The sequence below is a fragment of the Phascolarctos cinereus genome, unplaced genomic scaffold (assembly GCF_003287225.1).
Source record: "Phascolarctos cinereus isolate Bilbo 61053 unplaced genomic scaffold, phaCin_HiC Scaffold_2;HRSCAF=192, whole genome shotgun sequence".
In the NCBI taxonomy this organism is placed as follows: Eukaryota; Metazoa; Chordata; class Mammalia; order Diprotodontia; family Phascolarctidae; genus Phascolarctos; species Phascolarctos cinereus.
In genome coordinates, this window is record NW_027555625.1 from 330,799,334 (window position 1) to 330,816,772 (window position 17,439).

Consider the following 17,439-nt stretch of genomic DNA (forward strand, 5'->3'; position numbering starts at 1 on the left):
GCCAAGATTGGGAGGCCGGGCAGGAGGAGCCAGCTCCCGATCCACTCCCTATTCCAAGTTCACTCTGCCAGGTATCTTCCCGGGCGCCATGGCCTCAGAGGGGCACAGCAAGAAGGAGACCCTGGCCCTTCGAAGGCAGCTTATCGGGTACGAAGGCGTACAGAGGGGACCGGGGACCAGGGACCTAGGACGTGCCCTCTGCGGAGGCTCGAGGGGGGGTCAGGTCGGGCCAGGCCAGGGTGCCACGCGGGCAGCGAGGGTGGGCTCCCACAGCCAGCTCTCGGGGCAGCCTCCACTCCCAGATCCTTGACCCCATCCCGCCGTTCCCCTCCCTCCCCTCCCATTCACCCCAAGCCTCCGCCAGTGCCTGAGTGAGAATGTCCTCTGCAACAGCTGCTGCTTGGACACCTCCAGAATGGGGAGCTCACTAGTTACTCCCCGAGACAATTGGTTCCGACTCTTGGACAGCTCTAATTGTCGGGAAGCTTTTCCTTGATGTCGAGGTTAATTTTGCCTCTTTTCAACTTCTGCCCGTTCCTCCTAGTTCTGCCTAATTTCTCCTTTCTGAGTAACAGCCCTTCCTAGACTTGAAGTCTCAGGGGAGAGGGAACTGGGCTTGCACTAGGAAGTTCTTATCCTGCGGTCCCTGAACTTCCTTTAAAAACACTTTAGTAACATTCTGTTAATGTAAATGCTTTCCTTTGTAATTCTATGTATCTTATTTTATCCATTTAAAAACATTCTGAGAAAGGGCCCAGAGGCTTCATCTGATGCACCAAACTGTGTACAAACAAGCCATATACAGTATAAGTTGGAAATAATCAGCAGAGAACTGAGAGAGATCAGGAAAGGCTTCCTGTAGGTGGCAGAATTTTAGCTGGGACTTGAAGGAGCCCAGAAGCTGGAGATAGGAGGCAGAGTATTCCAGGAATGGGAGACAGGCAGATAAAATGCCCAGGGTTGGGAGACGGAGAATCCTCTTTTTGGACTAGCTAAGAAAAGGTCATTGTCACTAGACTGAAGAATACGGGGAGAAGAGGCATAAAGTGTAAGAAGACTGGAAAGGGTCGGGGAGTGACATGGGAGCAGATTATAAAGTCCGTTGAATGCCAAAAAGAGGATTTTACATTTAATCTTGGAGGTGACAGGGGGCCAGTAGAGTTCATTGAGCAAGGGTGGTGAAGGGTGAAGGAAATTGGACTCAATTTTGAGGAAACTCATTTTGGTGGCCGAGGAGGATGGACTGGACTGGGGAGAGCCTTGTAGCAGGCAGACCCACCAGCAGCCAGCCAATCAAAATAGCCTCCCCTTAAGGTAATGAGGGCCTGAGGCAGGGTGGTGACAGTGTCACAGAAGAGGAGGAGGCACGTTTGAGAGATGTTACACAGGTAAAATCCACAGGTCTTGGCAAGAGATTGGATATGAGGGGTGAGAGATAGTGAGGAATTGAGAATGATACTTGAGTTGGGAACCTGGAAGCCTGGGAAGATGATGGTGTCCTCAACAGTAATAGGGAAGTTTGGAAGGAGGGAAGGTTAGGGGAGAAAGGTAGAGTTCAGTTTTGGGCATGCTGAGTTTGAGATGTCTACAGGAAATAGTGGGAAGTTTTTCTTCACATCAAGTCTAAACCTGTTTCTTTGCAATTTCTACCCATGACTCCTAGTTCTCTGAACCAGGCAAAGCATGTCTAAGATCCACTCCCCACTCCATTTAATAAGATAATAGATGTAAAATACTTGGCAGACTTTAAGTCACTCCATATATAAATGTTAATTGTTGAGAGGATGGGGGGGGGGCGCGGGGAGAGGGGAAAGGCAGTTATTGCCAGGCTGAATGTTCCCAAATCTTCTGTCTGTGCTATAAATTCAAGACACTTCACCATCCAGTTTTCCCTTCTCTGGCTACCTGCTTTATCAATGTCCTTCCTAAAGGAGGTATCTCCATCTGCCCAGACTCCATTCAGGAGTACCACATCCACTGTCTATGTCCCTAGACCTCTCACAACTTTGCCCCAATTCTTCTCATTTACCCTATCTCCTCTCACTCCCCTAGACTACCAACATTTATATGTCCCCTGTAGTCCCCCATCTACTATCTGCTTCTTGAACCCTTCAGTCCTTTGTCACAAACTGACACATTTTCCCTTCAGCTTCCCCTACCTCTACCCCAAACACTCCACATGCCCTGCCCCTTAAGTCCCCCAGACTCCCCACATACCCTATCCTCCTCAGCTTTCCCCAAACCCCCTCTTCCTTAATCTTACATAGACTGTAGCCCCAAACTCCCCCATAGGTGCCATCGTACCTCCTCCCCCACACACACAGAGCCCCTCCTCCAAAACCATTCTAACCCTCACTTCAAACTGCAAACATAGCATCCCCTCATCCTCCCTCTATCCCAAACTACTCCCCCACACCATCCTACTCTACCATTTGTAGGCACATTATCCCACTCCCAGCCAAACTATTCCCTATCCCCCCAAGCCAAAATTCACATACACACACCTACCACTTTACTTCCCTATCCAAATCTCCCTCTACACACCATTCCTCCCATCCAACCCCTTCCTCCAAACTTCCTTCACGGTCCTGTCCATTTCCACAGCCCTGCACTGGCTCATCTCCCCAACTTGAATACACACTCCGTGGTAACCTCCCCCACCATCCTTTCCTAATCCTAATCCTGTTAGTGAAGGTGCTAAACACCTCTAGTTTTAGTATCCAGCACTAAATACCCCCACCCCATTCCATGCCAGGACCATTCAAACCTGTTTCCCACATACACAGCCTCCCCCAACCCCTTAATCTGTCCCTTATACACACATCTTTTTTCTTCCACATGTGCCCTGTTCTAAATTTCTCCCCCCTTATCTTCACTCACCCCTGGCCCTATATATCTCTGCCCTTAGCCCCACCTTCCTGGTCTTCTTTTTCCCAACTTCCTACTGTCCTTCCCCCTCCATCCTTAACAACGCCCCCCCCATTCATTCATATATTCAGTCGTCATCTACAGAGGTAATAGTGGGCCTAGACCTTGTCCTTAACACCTTTCCCCCTGAGTCCCACATACCTGGCCCTCAGCATCATACACTCCCGAGCCCTCGGTCCCAGAACCTTCCTTTCCTCACTCTGCTGTGCCCCAAGCCCTCTAGCTCTTCACACCTGACTGCCCACTCCTCACTCCTCTGCCTCTCAGGCCTTTTCTTGGCTTCCACATCCCTGACCCCTGACCTTGCCAGAGGGGAGCTCATGTCCTTACCACCCCCCTCCTTCCCTACGTAGCCGCTCACACTTGTAGGAGCAGCAGGTTGGAATTCTTTATCTCAGGTTAGTGCCCTCTGTCCCTCGAGAGAAGCAGGCAGAGGATTCCAAAGTCTTTGGCCCGGTGCCTCTGGCACCGCCAGCCCCTCCTTTCCCTTCCCCCCTTCCATCCCAAAGCGGCTCCATCAGCACTTTTCTTCTGCCTGCAAGAAAGACACAGGAAACCCAGGGCCAAAGGTACAAGGGGGAGGAGTTTTTTGGAAGGTTCTTGCTTGCCGGCAGTGATGGTGATCACCACCTGTGGGAGGGGCTGCCTGCCCTCCACCAGGGCCAGCTCCCTTCCTGGAGCCAGGGAGGGAAGAACTGCTGGGTGAGGACACAGTGATGGGGTGTTTGGGGAATGCAGCAGCCAGGGATCTGAATGGGGAAAGCTGCTCTTGGAAAACCTCAAAAAAAACCAAACCAAAAACACTGGGAAGAAAAACTAACTCAGCTAGGGTTTTCCTGGGCAGTTTCAGCCTATGAATAGAATGCCACACCCTTTATAAGACCTTTTCTCTAAACGCTAACCCCACCCTCCCACTGCCTCCTCTCCCCCAACAACACTTTTTTTTTGGGGGGGTGAGGCAATTGGGATTAAGTGACTTGCCCAGCTAGTGAGTGTTACATGTCTGAGGCTGGATTTGAACTCTGGTCTTCCTGACTCCAGGGCCGGTGCTGTATCACTTAGCTGCCCCTTCCCCCAACACTTTTTAAAAAAACATATCCTGTATTTACTTACCTTGTGAACATGCTGTATTCCCCTGGAGAATATAAACTCCTTGAAGCCAGGGACTATCTTGTATTATGAATGCCTAGCATTCAATTGGTGCTTAATAAATGCTTGTTCTCTGTTTTTAAACAAATCCTGAATTATCTGTCAACATGTTGTATTGTCCCTGGAAAATATAAGCTCCTTGAAGCCAGGGATTGTCTTGCTTTTATATTTGTATTATGAGTGCCTGACATTCAGTGGGAGCTTAATAAATGCCCATTGATTAATTGATCTTGGAAGAGTTGGGAGGCTGAGGTCAAACAAACAATCACTGGGCACTATGGTCAGGTCCACATAGATGTAGAGCTGGAAGGGACCTCAGAGATCATCAGGTCTAACCCTCCTCACTGGGACTTGAACCCAAGTCCTCTGACTCTGGGTCCCCATCCTCCAGGGAACAAAACACTCACTTTTATGTAGCTCCCTAAGATTTATCCAGTGTCTTCTTCACAACTCACCCTGTGAGGTAGGTAGAACAAATGTGATTATCCCCATTTTACAGATGAGGAAAAGAGACTCAGAAATGACTCACCTTGGATCCTATAACTTGAAGGTGTCATTGCTATATGACTCCAGAACCAGCCCTCTTCCACTGTATCACACTGTATGCTTGGGCAGGGATAAAAAGATGAGTAGGGTGCCCTTCACCCAGCAGATGAAGAAACACATACAGAGGAGGGAGCCTCATTCTCTGAGGCGTGACCCAGCTCTGTGCCCATTGCTCCAGGAACCTGGCAAACTTCAAAGAGAGTTTGAACGGAGGCTGGCTGGCTCTGCAGACTCAATCCTCTTATTAGCAGCTCCATTTAGTTCAAGGGTCTGACCCTTTCCATCCTGGGGAGCCCAGGGCTTGATTTTATCAACCAACTAAATTTGTAAATGATAATTCCTATGTTGTTGTTATTCATTCGTTTCAGTCTCTTCGTGACCCCATTTGGAGCTTTCTTGGCATGGATACTGAAGTGATTTGCCATTTCTTCCTCCAGCTCATTTTACAGATGAGGAAACTGAGGCAAACAGGGTTAAGTGACTTGCCCAGGGTCACACAGCTAGTAAGTGTCTGAGGCCAGATTTGAACTCAGGAAGATGAGTCTTCCTGTCTCTATCCACTGCGCCACCTACCATACAGGCTGTTTCCTTATGGACCACAGCTTAAAACACAAAAATGATGGGTCTTGGCAAGAAGTGAAGTGTGCTTTAACCAAGCCTGATAAAAAGCATATTTGCTTGGAGTGCTGCACATCTAATTGAGATGATTCTAGACAGAAAAGGGAGGAGGAGGGAGAAAGCCACCCTCACAGAGCTGACAAGCAGGTACCCCAGAGTACATACAGCACATAATCACAACACAGGAGGAGGAAAGAAGGGAGGACTAGCCATTCCCAGGAGCCCAGCCAAGAAGAGAGCCGGCAGGACGCCCGCGGCCTCAGATGCGGACAGGCAAACACACAAAGGGATGAGTTAGGCACACTGGACAGCCTGAGGCCAGGAGGCCCCAGGGCAGCGGTTAAAGGGGCCCTTCCTTCTGCGATCTCTCTTTGCAGCTCTTCCTGCAGGCTTTTTTTTCCTGAGGACCCTGTGAAGATCGTGCGAGGCCGAGGCCAGTACATGTATGATGAGAAGGGAGTGGAGTACATTGACTGCATCAACAACGTGGCTCACGGTAGGTACCTCGCTCACAAACCAAGGGCTGCTGGGACCACGGAGGGGCTGCAGGACAGCTGGAGGTGAGCGTTTGTCTCCTGTCCTGCGAGGACCCTTGTTAGCCCCTGATTTGACCTGGGATCATAGACCTAAGTAGGAGTGGGGAACTGTGGCCTTGAGGCCACATGTAGTTTTCTGGATCCTTAAGTACGGCCTTTCGACAGAATCCAAACAGTATAAATCTGTAAAATTTGGATTCTGTCGAAAGGCCGCACTTAAGGATCTAGAAAACTACATGTGCCCTCAAGGCCACAGGTTCCCCACCCCTACTTAAGTCTATGACCTGAAGTCAACCCCCCTCCCCCACCTAGAGCTTTTTGGTTCAACCCCTTCCCTTTCCAGAAAAGAAAGCTGAAGCCCAGAAAAGTTTAGGTGACTTCTTCAGAGCCAGGATTTGCAAGGCGGTCTTTTGACTCCAAATTTAACACTCTTTTCTGTTGTTCTCATGGTGTACTTTTGGTATTTATCCCTTAGATCCCACTTACCCCACAACCTGTTTCTTTCTAATTTTCATGGTATCTTAAGACTCCCCCCCCTTTTTTTTCTTTTGAGGCAATTAGGGTTAAGTGACTTGCCCAGGGTCACACAGCTAGTAAGTGTTAGAGGCTGGATTTAACCCAGGTCCTCCTGACTTCAGGGCAGGTGCTCTATGTACTTTGCCACCGACTCCCCTCTTTTGTTAAGCATCTTTTACCCTCAGAAACTCATGACTTTCCCTTCTGGGGTAAAGGGCAATGAGGCTTCTCTCTGGCCTCTATTTGCTCATTTCTCCACGTGGGTGGGAAGGGATGGGACAGAATGACCCAACCTACCTGATGGAGGAGGGCCAGCTGATAGGATTGCGATGGAAGCTCAGCCCTTCCAGGGCAACCTCAGCTCTCTCCTCTCACTCTGTCCCCTTTCAGTCGGGCACTGCCACCCTTACGTGGTCCAAGCTGCGCATCAACAAAACCAAGTGTTAAACACCAACAGCCGCTTCCTGCATGACAACATAGTGGATTACGCTCAGAGGCTGTCCCAAACGCTGCCCAAGGAGCTCTGTGTGTTCTACTTCCTGAACTCTGGGTAAGTCTCTAAGCCACTAGGGATGTCCCCCTTCCAACCCCACCCCCCAAAGAGGGCTATACCTTGTTAGCTAGGCCAGTGCAGGGAAAGCTCCTTTTAGGGCAAGGACTGTTTTTAGTCTCGTATCTCCAGTGTCTAGCTCAGATCCTGGAAATAAGAGGCACTTAATAAATGTTCCTCCATTGATTGAGGCTCTGCAGTGTAGGAAGTAAGTAGCTAGATGGCACTGGCTGTCATCATGCTGGGCCTCGAGTCAGAAAGACCTGAGTTCAAATGTAGCCTCAGACACTTACTAGCTGTGTGATCCTGGGCATATCGCTTTAACCCTATTTGCCTCACCTGTAAAATGAGCTGGAGAAGGAAATGGCAAACCACTCCAGTGTCTTTGTCAAGAAAACCCCAAAAGGGGTCGCAAAGAGTCAGACAACGACTGAACGACAATTTGAGACCCTAGGCTATGTGATACCGCCTGTCTTTCCAGTCTTGCCTGACACTCCTGCCCTCTCTACAGAGTATTCTAACCTAACTGGACTCTCTCTGCCCCCTACACAATCCCTATGCTCTCTGACCCCTACCTTTGCCCATATTATTCCCTGTCCTTAGAACAGTCTCCTGCTCCCCTCCCTCAACCTCTGAATTCCCACATCCAACATAGCCTTTGCCACAGTCCCCCAGAACCTGTAGGAGAGAGACAGCTTCATTTTTGTCTTTGTGTCCTCAGTGCCAGGCACATTTTTTTTTTAATCTGGACCTGGGATTTTGTCAGTGGAGGAGCTCCCTGGGGGAAGTTCCTTCTACCAGGCAGATAGCAACATCTCCACAACTGAGAGTCTCAGAGAACTTCCCAGAGCCCTGAGAGGTTGCGGGCCATTCAGGATCACACATCCAGGGTGTGTCAGGTGGGACCTGAGCCCTGGTCTCCTGGACCCCTGCCAGGTCCAGACTGCTTTTCTTCCTGGCTAGTAGAACCCTGCTTCATTTATGCTTGATGGATTGAATTGTTAAATGGAACTTTCCCTTGTTAGTAATCAATCAACCTACATTTATTAAGTGCTTGGAGATACAAAAAGAGGCGAAAATCAGTTCCTGCCCTCAAGGAGCTTACTTTCTAAAGGTGGAGATAACAAGGAAACAAATAAGTACTAAGCTGGCTACTTACCTGCTAAATAGGAGATAACTACGGAGGGAAGGCTTTGGAATTAAGAGATGGATCTTCTTGTTGGTGGAACAGCCTGGAGGCTGGTGTCACTGGATGTAAGAGTATATGGGGGGAACTAAAGGGTCAGAAGACTGGCAAGGGCAGGAGGGGACTAGGTCATGAATGCCAAATAGAGCATTTTGTATTTGCCGTGGGAGCGTGTGTGTGTGTGTGTGTGTGTGTGTGTGTGTGTGTGTGTGTGTGTGTGTGTGTGTGTGTGTGTGTATGATGATTGGGCCTGCATTTTAGGAAAATCCCTTTAGTGACTGAATGGAGGATAGACTGAAACAAGGAAAGACTCAAAGCAAGGAAACCTATCAGCAGATTATTTTAGTAACTGAGTCAAGAGGCAATGAGGGCCTGCACCAGTAGTGGCAATGTCAGAGGAGAGAAGTAGGCATAAACTGAGATGTTGCGAAAGTGCAATCAAAATCCAGCCTCAGACACATAACACTTATTAGCGGTGTGACCCTGGGCAACTCACTTAACCCCACTGCCTAGCCAAAAAAAAAAATGAAATTAATAGGCCTTGGCAACAGCTTCGATATGGAGGAGGGAGAGAGAGTGAGAAGTCCAGCATGACTGCTAGGATGTGAGCCTGAGGGACTGTGAGGATGGTGGTTGTCCTCTACAGGGAAGTCGGGCAGTGGGGAAAGTTTGGGGGGAAGGATGAATTCTGTTTTAGACACACTGAATCTCAGATGTCTACTGGATATCCAGTTTGAGATGGATGAAAGGCAGTTGGAGGCTGGAGACTGGAGGTGGGCTGAGAGTTTGGGGCAGGATATGTAGATTTGAGGATCTCTGGCAGAGAGATGGGAATGAAATCCATGGGAGCTGATGAGATCACCAAGTGAAGTAGTCTAGAGGGAGAAGAGATGTCCCAGGAAAAGACTCTTAGGGACACCTATGGTTACAAGGTGTGATCTGGATGATGATACAGCAAAGGAGGCAGAGAAGGATAGGTCATCGAGGAAGGGAGAGAACCAGGAGAGGGTGGTGTCCTGAAAACCTGGAGAGAAGACAGTGTCAAGGAGGAGAGAGCGATCAACTGTGTCAAAGGCTGCAGAAAGGTCAAGGAGAATGAGGACTGAGAAAGGGCCACTGGATTTGGCAACTAAGAGATCATTAATAACTGTGGAGAGACCAGTTTTGGTGGAATGATGAGGTCAGAGGCCAGACCGGAAGAGGTAAAGAAAAGAGTAAGAGAAGAGAAAGCGGAGGCACCTCTTGTAAATGGCCTTTTTGAGAAGTTTAGCTACAAAGGGCAGAAGAAATATAGGATGATAATTAGCAGAGATGGAAGAACCAAATGGAGAGATTGAAAATAATGAAAGAGCAGAGATGATGGAGGGACAATGCATTGGAGAAAAAGGGATGGAATGGGATCCCTTCAACAAGTAGAACGGTTAGCCTCGGTAAGGAGTAAGGCTACTTCGCCATGCAAGACGGGGGTGAAGGAGGAGTTAGTGGCAGAAGGCACCTGAGTGACAGGAGATCAGGAAGAAGGGAGAAGAGTGACCTCATCGTGAATGGCCTCCATTTTTTTCCCTGTAAAATATGAGGCAAAGTTCCCAGCTGAGAGTGGAGGGAGATTAGAGGAGGGATGAAAAAAGGCTTGGAAGAGCCATTGTGGAGAGTGGGATAGCGAGTTGGCAAGGAAGGCATAGGAGGGTTGCCTAGTATCGGAGGGCCTAGTTGAAGTCATGTAACATAAATTTGTAGTGCGCACAGTCAGAACCATTGCATGGTTTTCTCCACTTTCTTTCAGCAGCACACACAGGAGCAGAGGTGATGATTGGTGGCTGTGATCCAAGGATGACTTCTGGCTGGGCATAATCATCGGTGTGATAAGGGAGTCAGGGATTCATGAGAGGAGGATGGTATAGAGTTGAATTGCTTCACCAAGGGATAAAACTGGAGAAAAAAGATGAGAATGACTAGTGCTGAGGAGATGATCTAGGAGAGGATTGAGGGGTCAAGAGATTAAAGGTCGTGGTACAGACAAAAGGTAGGGTTTTGTAAGGGAAGGCAGAGGGATAGGTGAAAAGCCAATTATGGTCAGGTGAGAGGATTTTAGAATTCTTTAACATGGAGGGTCTATCTTTTGTGTGTGGCTGAGGTAGGGTAGTGAAATAGCTCATGAGAGGTGAGTAAGTGGAGGAACTGAGTGGTTAAGGTATTTGAGGGAGAATTGGTATATATGTGGAAATCCCCTAGTATGAAGACAGGAGTTGGGGGGTAGAGAAAAGTTGTGAGCCAGCTACTGAACTCAGTAAGGAAGGAGAGCAACCAGGGAAGGGGGGGGGGGGTCTGTGGATAAGAGTTACTAAGATTTTGATTGGGTGGTAGATGTGAGTAGCATGAACCTCAAAGGAAGAAAGGTTACCCAGTGCTGGAGAAAGAGAGAGAATCTGCAAGTGGCGATGGGGTGAAAGGAGTATTCCAATGAGATCTCCTGCCTTGACCAAAGAGTCAAGGAGAATAAGTGAAGGTGTAGTCAGTACTGGAACGGGTGGTCAGTCACGCTGCGTCGTCACGGGGGAATCAGGTTTCAGTAAAAGCTAGTGGACGGAAAAAGTGGGAGAGGAACAGATTTAAGATGCAGGGAAGTTTGATGCCTGTAGAACAGGCATTCCAGAGGGACTGGTGTTAGGCTGGCACTGTGAGGTGGGAGGATCGTGGTGGATGGGAATGAGGAACCACATAGTGGGAGGTGGGGAATGGGGTCTGGATGATGACCTAGAGGAGTTCAGAGTCACTGGGATGTGAAAGGTAGGACCAGGCGTGAGAACGTTCAACATTAGGTAGAAGAAGACAAGCCCAGCAGGAGATGGGAGACAGAAGCCCAAGGCAAGGTTTCTGTTTGTATTGGAGGGAGATCAGTCTACAGCAGGGAAGCAGAAGTTGCCTTGGACTGGCACAGTTGCTTTGGGGCAGGTGGGAGATGCCTGGTCTAGCCCCTACTGGCCTTTCCTCAGAAGACATGAAATGCTATGCTAGCACACAGGTCTGAGGTCCTTTCACCTGAGGAGGGTGGCTATGAGGCGGCATCAGGAAGGGACAGACTCCCTATGTACGGGAAGTCCTTCGGGACAGATGGAAGGCCCAGCCTGGCCTCTAGCAGCCTTTCATCAAGGCACAAGCTGTGCCCAGCAGATGAAATAATCGGATATAGCGTTTTTTCTTTTTTTTTTTTAACAGTTCTCAGACATACTTATCAAACATTATTACATACTCTAATTATCTGTGTTCATGTCTTACCTCCCTATTAGACTGTAAGCTCCATGAAGGCAGGGACTGAGTCTTATCTAAACTTGTCCTGCTCCTGGCCCAGCATCACACTATGCTCACTGTAAGTGCCAGAGGCAGCAGCTGGCTAGCAGTGCTTCTCTGGGGCTGCCCAAGAGAACCTAGGACCAGAAGGAGCCCCAGCAGGGCCCGCTTCTACAGGGGTCCTTCCCCAGCCCCTCTTCAGTCTAGTGCCTTCCCTCTTGGTGATCTCCCATCTATCCCGTGTATAGCTTGTTTCACTCTAAATGCTTGTTGTCTCCCCCATTAGACTGTGAGCTCCTTGAGGGCAGGGGCCGTCTTTTGACTTTTTTTGTGGTCCCAGCACTTAGCACAGTACATAATAAATGTTATTGTGGAGCAGAAGTGCTCCACAATGAAAGGAAACCTAGCCTGCTGGTCAGCGATCTGAGTGGTCATCACCATCTGTTGTAGGTCTGAAGCCAATGACCTGGCCCTGAGGCTGGCTCGTCGGTATACTGGACATCGAGATGTGGTGGTAGTGGACCAGTAAGTGCCAGATCCTTCTAAAGAGATCTCCTAGGAACCTCTGTGAGCCTTGGTTTCCCCATCAGTAAAAAGGAGATAGTTATATTCACAGGTCCTACCTTCCAAGGCCACTTACTTATGTGACCTTGGGGGAGTCACTCTCTGTCAGGACCTCATTTTCCTTTTTTGCAAAATGACGGAGAATTTGGATTTAGAGGACTTTCCAACTCTAGACCACAGATATGCCCTTAAGTTCTATGGAAATAAATTATTATTACCACTGTTGAAGAAAGACATGGGTGAGGGGATGATTCTTAGGGGTGGAGGGTGGTGACAGTTTTGCTTTGATTTCAGATGTCTTAAACCAGCAGAGTCTAAGTAAGGCAGAAAAGAGGAGGACACCAGGACCAGTGGGTGACAGGAGCAAAGCCCAAAGGGTGGTGGTAGGGTCCCCTACTCCTACAGAATAATGGTATTCCACTTTCATTGGGGCTCCCCTGGAATTGGGAAGGGAGGAGGATCACAAAGGCCCCTCCAGGCAGGTGACAATCCCTGATATATACACCTGTCCCACTGCATTTGATAATAGTCATGGCATCTGTTTTTGTAATACAGTACACCTCACATGAGGTGAGGAAGCACAGTATTGTTATTCCCATTTTACAAATGCAGAAACTGTGGCTCAGATAGGAGAAGTCACACAGCTCAGGAAGGGTCAGATCCCAGATTCCTCACCAGATCTCCTAATGCAAGGCTCAGGGCTCTTTTCTGGAGACCTCCTCAGCCAGCTAAGGAGTGCCAGGTCTAGGAGGAAGCTGCCAAACCTGGGGAGTCAGTGAGGGTGGCCATACCCAAGTGTGGCTCATATTGAGGGGTGTCTCCTGGGGGCAAGGCAGGGCCTGCAGCTCTGGGGAAGGACTGATTCCCCCTTCTCTCCTCAGTGCTTACCATGGGCATCTGAGCTCTCTGACTGACATAAGCCCTTACAAGTTCCGGAGTCTGGAAGGACAGCCAGAGTGGGTACACGTGGTATGTAGCCCTGACCCAGGGTCCTTGTGATGATGATATTAGTAACAGCTCAGAGATGCATCAGGGCCTACCAGATGGAAGGCAGGCCTCTGAGTCAGAAAGCCCTGGGTTCAAATTTCTCCTCTGGCACATACTGGTTGTGTGCTCCTGGGTAAGTCACTTAACTTCCCAATGCCTCAAAGCAGCTAAGATGGCAAGTCACAGAGAAGGTGCCACCATACATTGGGAGAGGGAATTTCCCTACACTTCCCTCCACTCAAAAGTTCATACTCATATAACACTTTAAGGTTTACAGTATTTCTATGCGTAGGTCCCTCTCCCAGACACCTTCCGGGGGCCCTACCGAGAAGACCACCCAGAGCCAGCCAGTGTATACGCAGCAGAGGTGAAGCAGGTGATTGACAGTGCACAGGAGAAGGGCAGGAAGGTAATGGTTGGTACCATGGTTGCTAAGGACATGGGGCTGTGGGGGCCTCCCAGGGCTCTGTGGGAGAGGGTGGTGAGGAGACTGCCAGGACAGGCAGACAGGTATGAGGCTAAGAGATCCCAGCCCAGCAGGGCTCATCCTCCCCTTCCCCAGCGCAGAGCTCTCGGCAAGCCTGTGCCCTCTGCACTCCTTCCAGGGAAAGTGCTGCCCTGCCATGTTAACACAGCCGCAGCCTCACATCGCTCTCTATGTCCACAGATAGCGGCCTTTTTTATCGAGTCTTTGCCCAGCGTGGGAGGCCAGATCATTCCCCCCGGCTGGCTATTTCCAGAAGGCAGCAGAGTAAGTAGGTCACTGCAGAATTACAGTGGGAGGTGGAAAAGAGCATCTGTGCCTCACTGAGGGTATCAAATGTGAGAAATCTTAGTCCCTCAGTCCTTATTCTTGATCCCCAGCCTAGGCTGGGCCTGTCAAAAACGCCTAAGTAGCTCTTCAGTTCCAAGAGCACAGCTCCCACCTCTCAGGACAGAAGTGGCGTACTATGGGTGCAGAATGAAGTCTCTGTCGTCAGACACGGCCAGTGGTTTTACTCTTTTGACTTGACCACTGATCTAGTTTAGAAGGAACGGTTCTAGCGGTGGTGGGGAGGTGAGAAGGGGAGGGTGAAAACATAGCCGTGCAAAACAAAGAGCATCAATACAATATTGAGACAAAAAACTATTTTAAAAAATTTGATCTCCAGAGATGGAAGGAATCTTAGAAACCTACCACCCCTGGACCTCCTCAGTTTGCAGATGAGGAAACTGAGGCCCAGGGAGATTATAGGATTGGGTGGAAGAACAGACCTTCTCTAGACTAGCTCCCGCCATTTAACAGGTGAACAAAGTGAGGCTTTGGAAAGAGGAGCATGTTATCCAAGTTCACACAGGTAGTGTAACAGCAGAGCCAAGCTTTGAAGCATGATCCTTGGATGCTTACAAGGCAACATGGTGGAGTGGAAACCACCCCAAATTTACTCATTTCAAATTAGACCTCTGCCTAGAATGAGTCCCTGTTCCTCAGTTTCCTCATCTGCAAAATGAGGCACTTGGACAAGATGACCTCAAAGGTCCCTCCTAAACCTGCTGAATCCATGGTCCTGTGGGGTCTCCAAATCTGAATCTTTCCAACATGACAGTGACTCCCCGGAAGAGGGGTGATGTGACTTGACAAAGGTCACGAAGTATTTCCCTGGCCCTAAGAACTAAAAAAGAGTCGTTCCCAGGGTTCTCACATTACCACATTCCCTAAGTGGGCAGAGGGGAAGCAGCAAATCACCCCCCACCTTACTTTTCTGCAGACACATCCGAAGGGCCGGAGGTGTTTTTGTGGCTGACGAAATTCAAGTTGGCTTTGGCCGAGTCGGCAAGTACTTCTGGGCCTTTCAGCTGCAGGGGGAGGATTTTGTCCCCGACATCGTCACCATGGGCAAGTCCATCGGCAATGGCCACCCCATCGCTTGCGTGGCCACGACCCGGGACATTGCTGAAGCCTTTGCAGGCACTGGCGTTGAGTATTTCAACACGGTAAGGAAATCCCCAGGGGTCCGTGCCCTTCCTCCCCAGTTCTGGTCTTTTTGCTGAGTGCTCTGTCCACCCTAAACCCAGGCTCAGCTGGGAGGACAGAAAGGGGCCAGGGATTCTCTGGCTCAGCTCCAAGAATACCAGGCAGAGGAAGCATTTCTAGTGTAGAGGGATCAGAAATTTTTTTTTCCCTACTAATAAGACACATGATCAGCAAATCCTCTTTGTGTGGGCACCAGGAATTCTTGATAACATTATTACCATGTATGATAATAACTTCCACTTCTAGAGTGCTTGAAGGTTTACAAAGTGCTTTCCTCCTAATGACCCTTGGTGGTGGGCAGCACAGGTATGATCCATCTACATTTCACAGATGAGAAAGAAGGCAGAATAGGGGAATAGCTAGCAAGTTGGCCTTGCAGTAAGGAAGACCAGGGTTCATGTCCTGGCTCTATGACCCCAGGAAGATCACTTAACCTCTCAGGGAAGACTAATTTGTACAGCAAATAAATGTTGACCTACAAGTAGAAGAGGTTTCTTCACTAGATGTGAATGATGAAGTTGCAGGTCTGGTTGAAAAAAATAGACGAATAAATCACAGCCCCAAGAGGAGCAGGGCTGTGCTCATGTAATAGAGTCAGAGCTGGGATCTGAGTGCAGGTGTCTCCTGACTTCAAGGCCTGTGCTCTTTCTACTGTGTTTCACCTTTGCAAATCTGCTAGCATGGACCCTGGCAGCAGTCATTTACCTAGGAGTGGCAGTAGGCTGGTCCCTGGTGACCTTTGCCAGTTCGTGTGTGCCACCTCATCAGATAAAAGCCACCTCTGCTAAAACAACGCACCAACACCCTGGTGTCAGGTGGGCCCTGTGTGGCCCATGGGTGGCCTGCATTTGGGGTGCCTGAGCCCTGCTGGGCTAGAGTGCTCTGCCTGCTCTAGGGAAAGAAAAAACCCAGCTTCTGAAACCCCACCTCTGATGACTGCTGCCTGTGAGAGGTCAGGCAAGTTCCCCCCCGCCTCCTTGGGCCCCACATTCTTCTTCTGTAAAAGGAGGGGCTTGGCCTGAATGGTCCCCGAGGTCCCCTTCCAGCCCTAGCACTGTGAGCCGAGGACTGGCCAGCAAACGCCCAGTACTTAGTGTAGTGGGAGGTCTGTATGCAGCACATCTGGGAGAGCTGAGACAGGGTTCACCTGGGGAAATGAGACATTAATCAGTAGTCCATGAAAAGTTAACAATGGGAGAAATGAGGAACAATCGAATGAAGTAGGTTTCACAGGCCATACATGAGTAATGGCCCAAAGCTGGGCCAGACAATAAAAACTACAGGAGTTCAAGGGAGGGAGCAGTCACTGTGGGAATACTCTGTCCTGTGCTTATTATGTTCTGTCTTATATTGTAGTTATTCCTGTATTTATCTTATCTCCTTTTCATGTCCTCAGAGCTGTGAGGGCAGCAACCATGTCCTTTCTATCTTTGCATCTCTCCCAGACGCGAGGATGTCCCTGGCACACGGGAGACACTCTGCAGCCTGGGGTGACCTGGGAAAGCTTTCTGGAGGAAGGAAGGCAGTGACCTAGGCCTTGGAGTCTTCCCAATTTAGAATTTAGAGATAGGGAAAGGGGCATGGCATGTCACAGCAAGAACAAGGAGGTTAGGATGCTTAATGTGTTTGAGGTACAGTAAAAAGCCTCAGACACTTCCTACCTGTGTGACCCTGGGCAAGTCACTTAACCTGTTTGCCTTAATCCATCAGAGAAGGAAATGGCAAACCACTCCAGTATCTTTGCCAAGAGAACCCCATGCCATGGGTCCATGGGGTCACAGAGTTGGACGTGACCCAAAAGGACTGAACAATAAAGAGGAACCTAGTTTGTAGAGACTGAGTGTCCATGAAGCTAGGTGCTCAGAAATACAGTGGAGAAGGAAGTTAAGGGCCATATTATATCGTAAGAGGACTTTGAACCCGAGGCTAAGGCGTGTAGACTCTGCAGGTAGAAGGGAGAGCCATTGAAGGTGTGTGGCCAGGAGAACAACATTTTAGAGCTGAACAAACTAGTCCAGGGATCAGCCCACAAGGGCCAGATCTGGCTGGCCGGCCGCCTGGTTTTTGTATGACCTGGAGCTATGAGTGGTTTTTGCAGTGTGAAATACAATAAATATTTTAAAAGATAAAAACCACTCTTCGCTCACAGGCAGCAGGCGAGTGTGGCTGTAGTTTGCCAACTCCTGACCAACTCCAACCCTTTAACGTTGCTGCTGAGGATCACAGATTGAAAATTGGAGCGGACCCTGGAACTGAAGACCCTTCATTTTGCATCTTGGAGATGGGTGCCTTACCCTGTGCTCACACAGCCTCTAAGTGTCAGAGATACAAATTTTTCTGACTGACAAGTTAAATGTTTTCTCCACTATGCCATCCATGTGGCCCCTCCTCAAACCAAGGAAGGGGATGGGCTCCACCAACGTGACATGACTTACCTACGACCATATTTTTAATTAGTAGCAGAGCCCAGACCTAGATCAGTGCTCAGACCTCCAGGTTCCCTCTCTGCCCAGCACCCTATACTGTCCCATGATATCTCACAGCAATTTTTTTTTTT

The 17,439-nt window shown here is 49.2% G+C and overlaps 1 protein-coding gene across 1 annotated transcript in view; it reads left to right on the forward strand.

Annotated features, from left to right (window-relative positions):
• The window catches only part of PHYKPL (5-phosphohydroxy-L-lysine phospho-lyase), a 27,210-nt gene continuing 9,771 nt past the window's right edge, over nt 1-17,439 (forward strand). The window contains 9 exon segments of the mRNA XM_078150284.1: nt 1-147; nt 5,619-5,737; nt 6,684-6,843; nt 11,768-11,842; nt 12,763-12,850; nt 13,161-13,277; nt 13,536-13,586; nt 13,588-13,619; nt 14,617-14,842. Of these exon segments, the coding sequence (XP_078006410.1) occupies nt 89-147; nt 5,619-5,737; nt 6,684-6,843; nt 11,768-11,842; nt 12,763-12,850; nt 13,161-13,277; nt 13,536-13,586; nt 13,588-13,619; nt 14,617-14,842 (927 nt within the window). The 5' untranslated portion in view covers nt 1-88.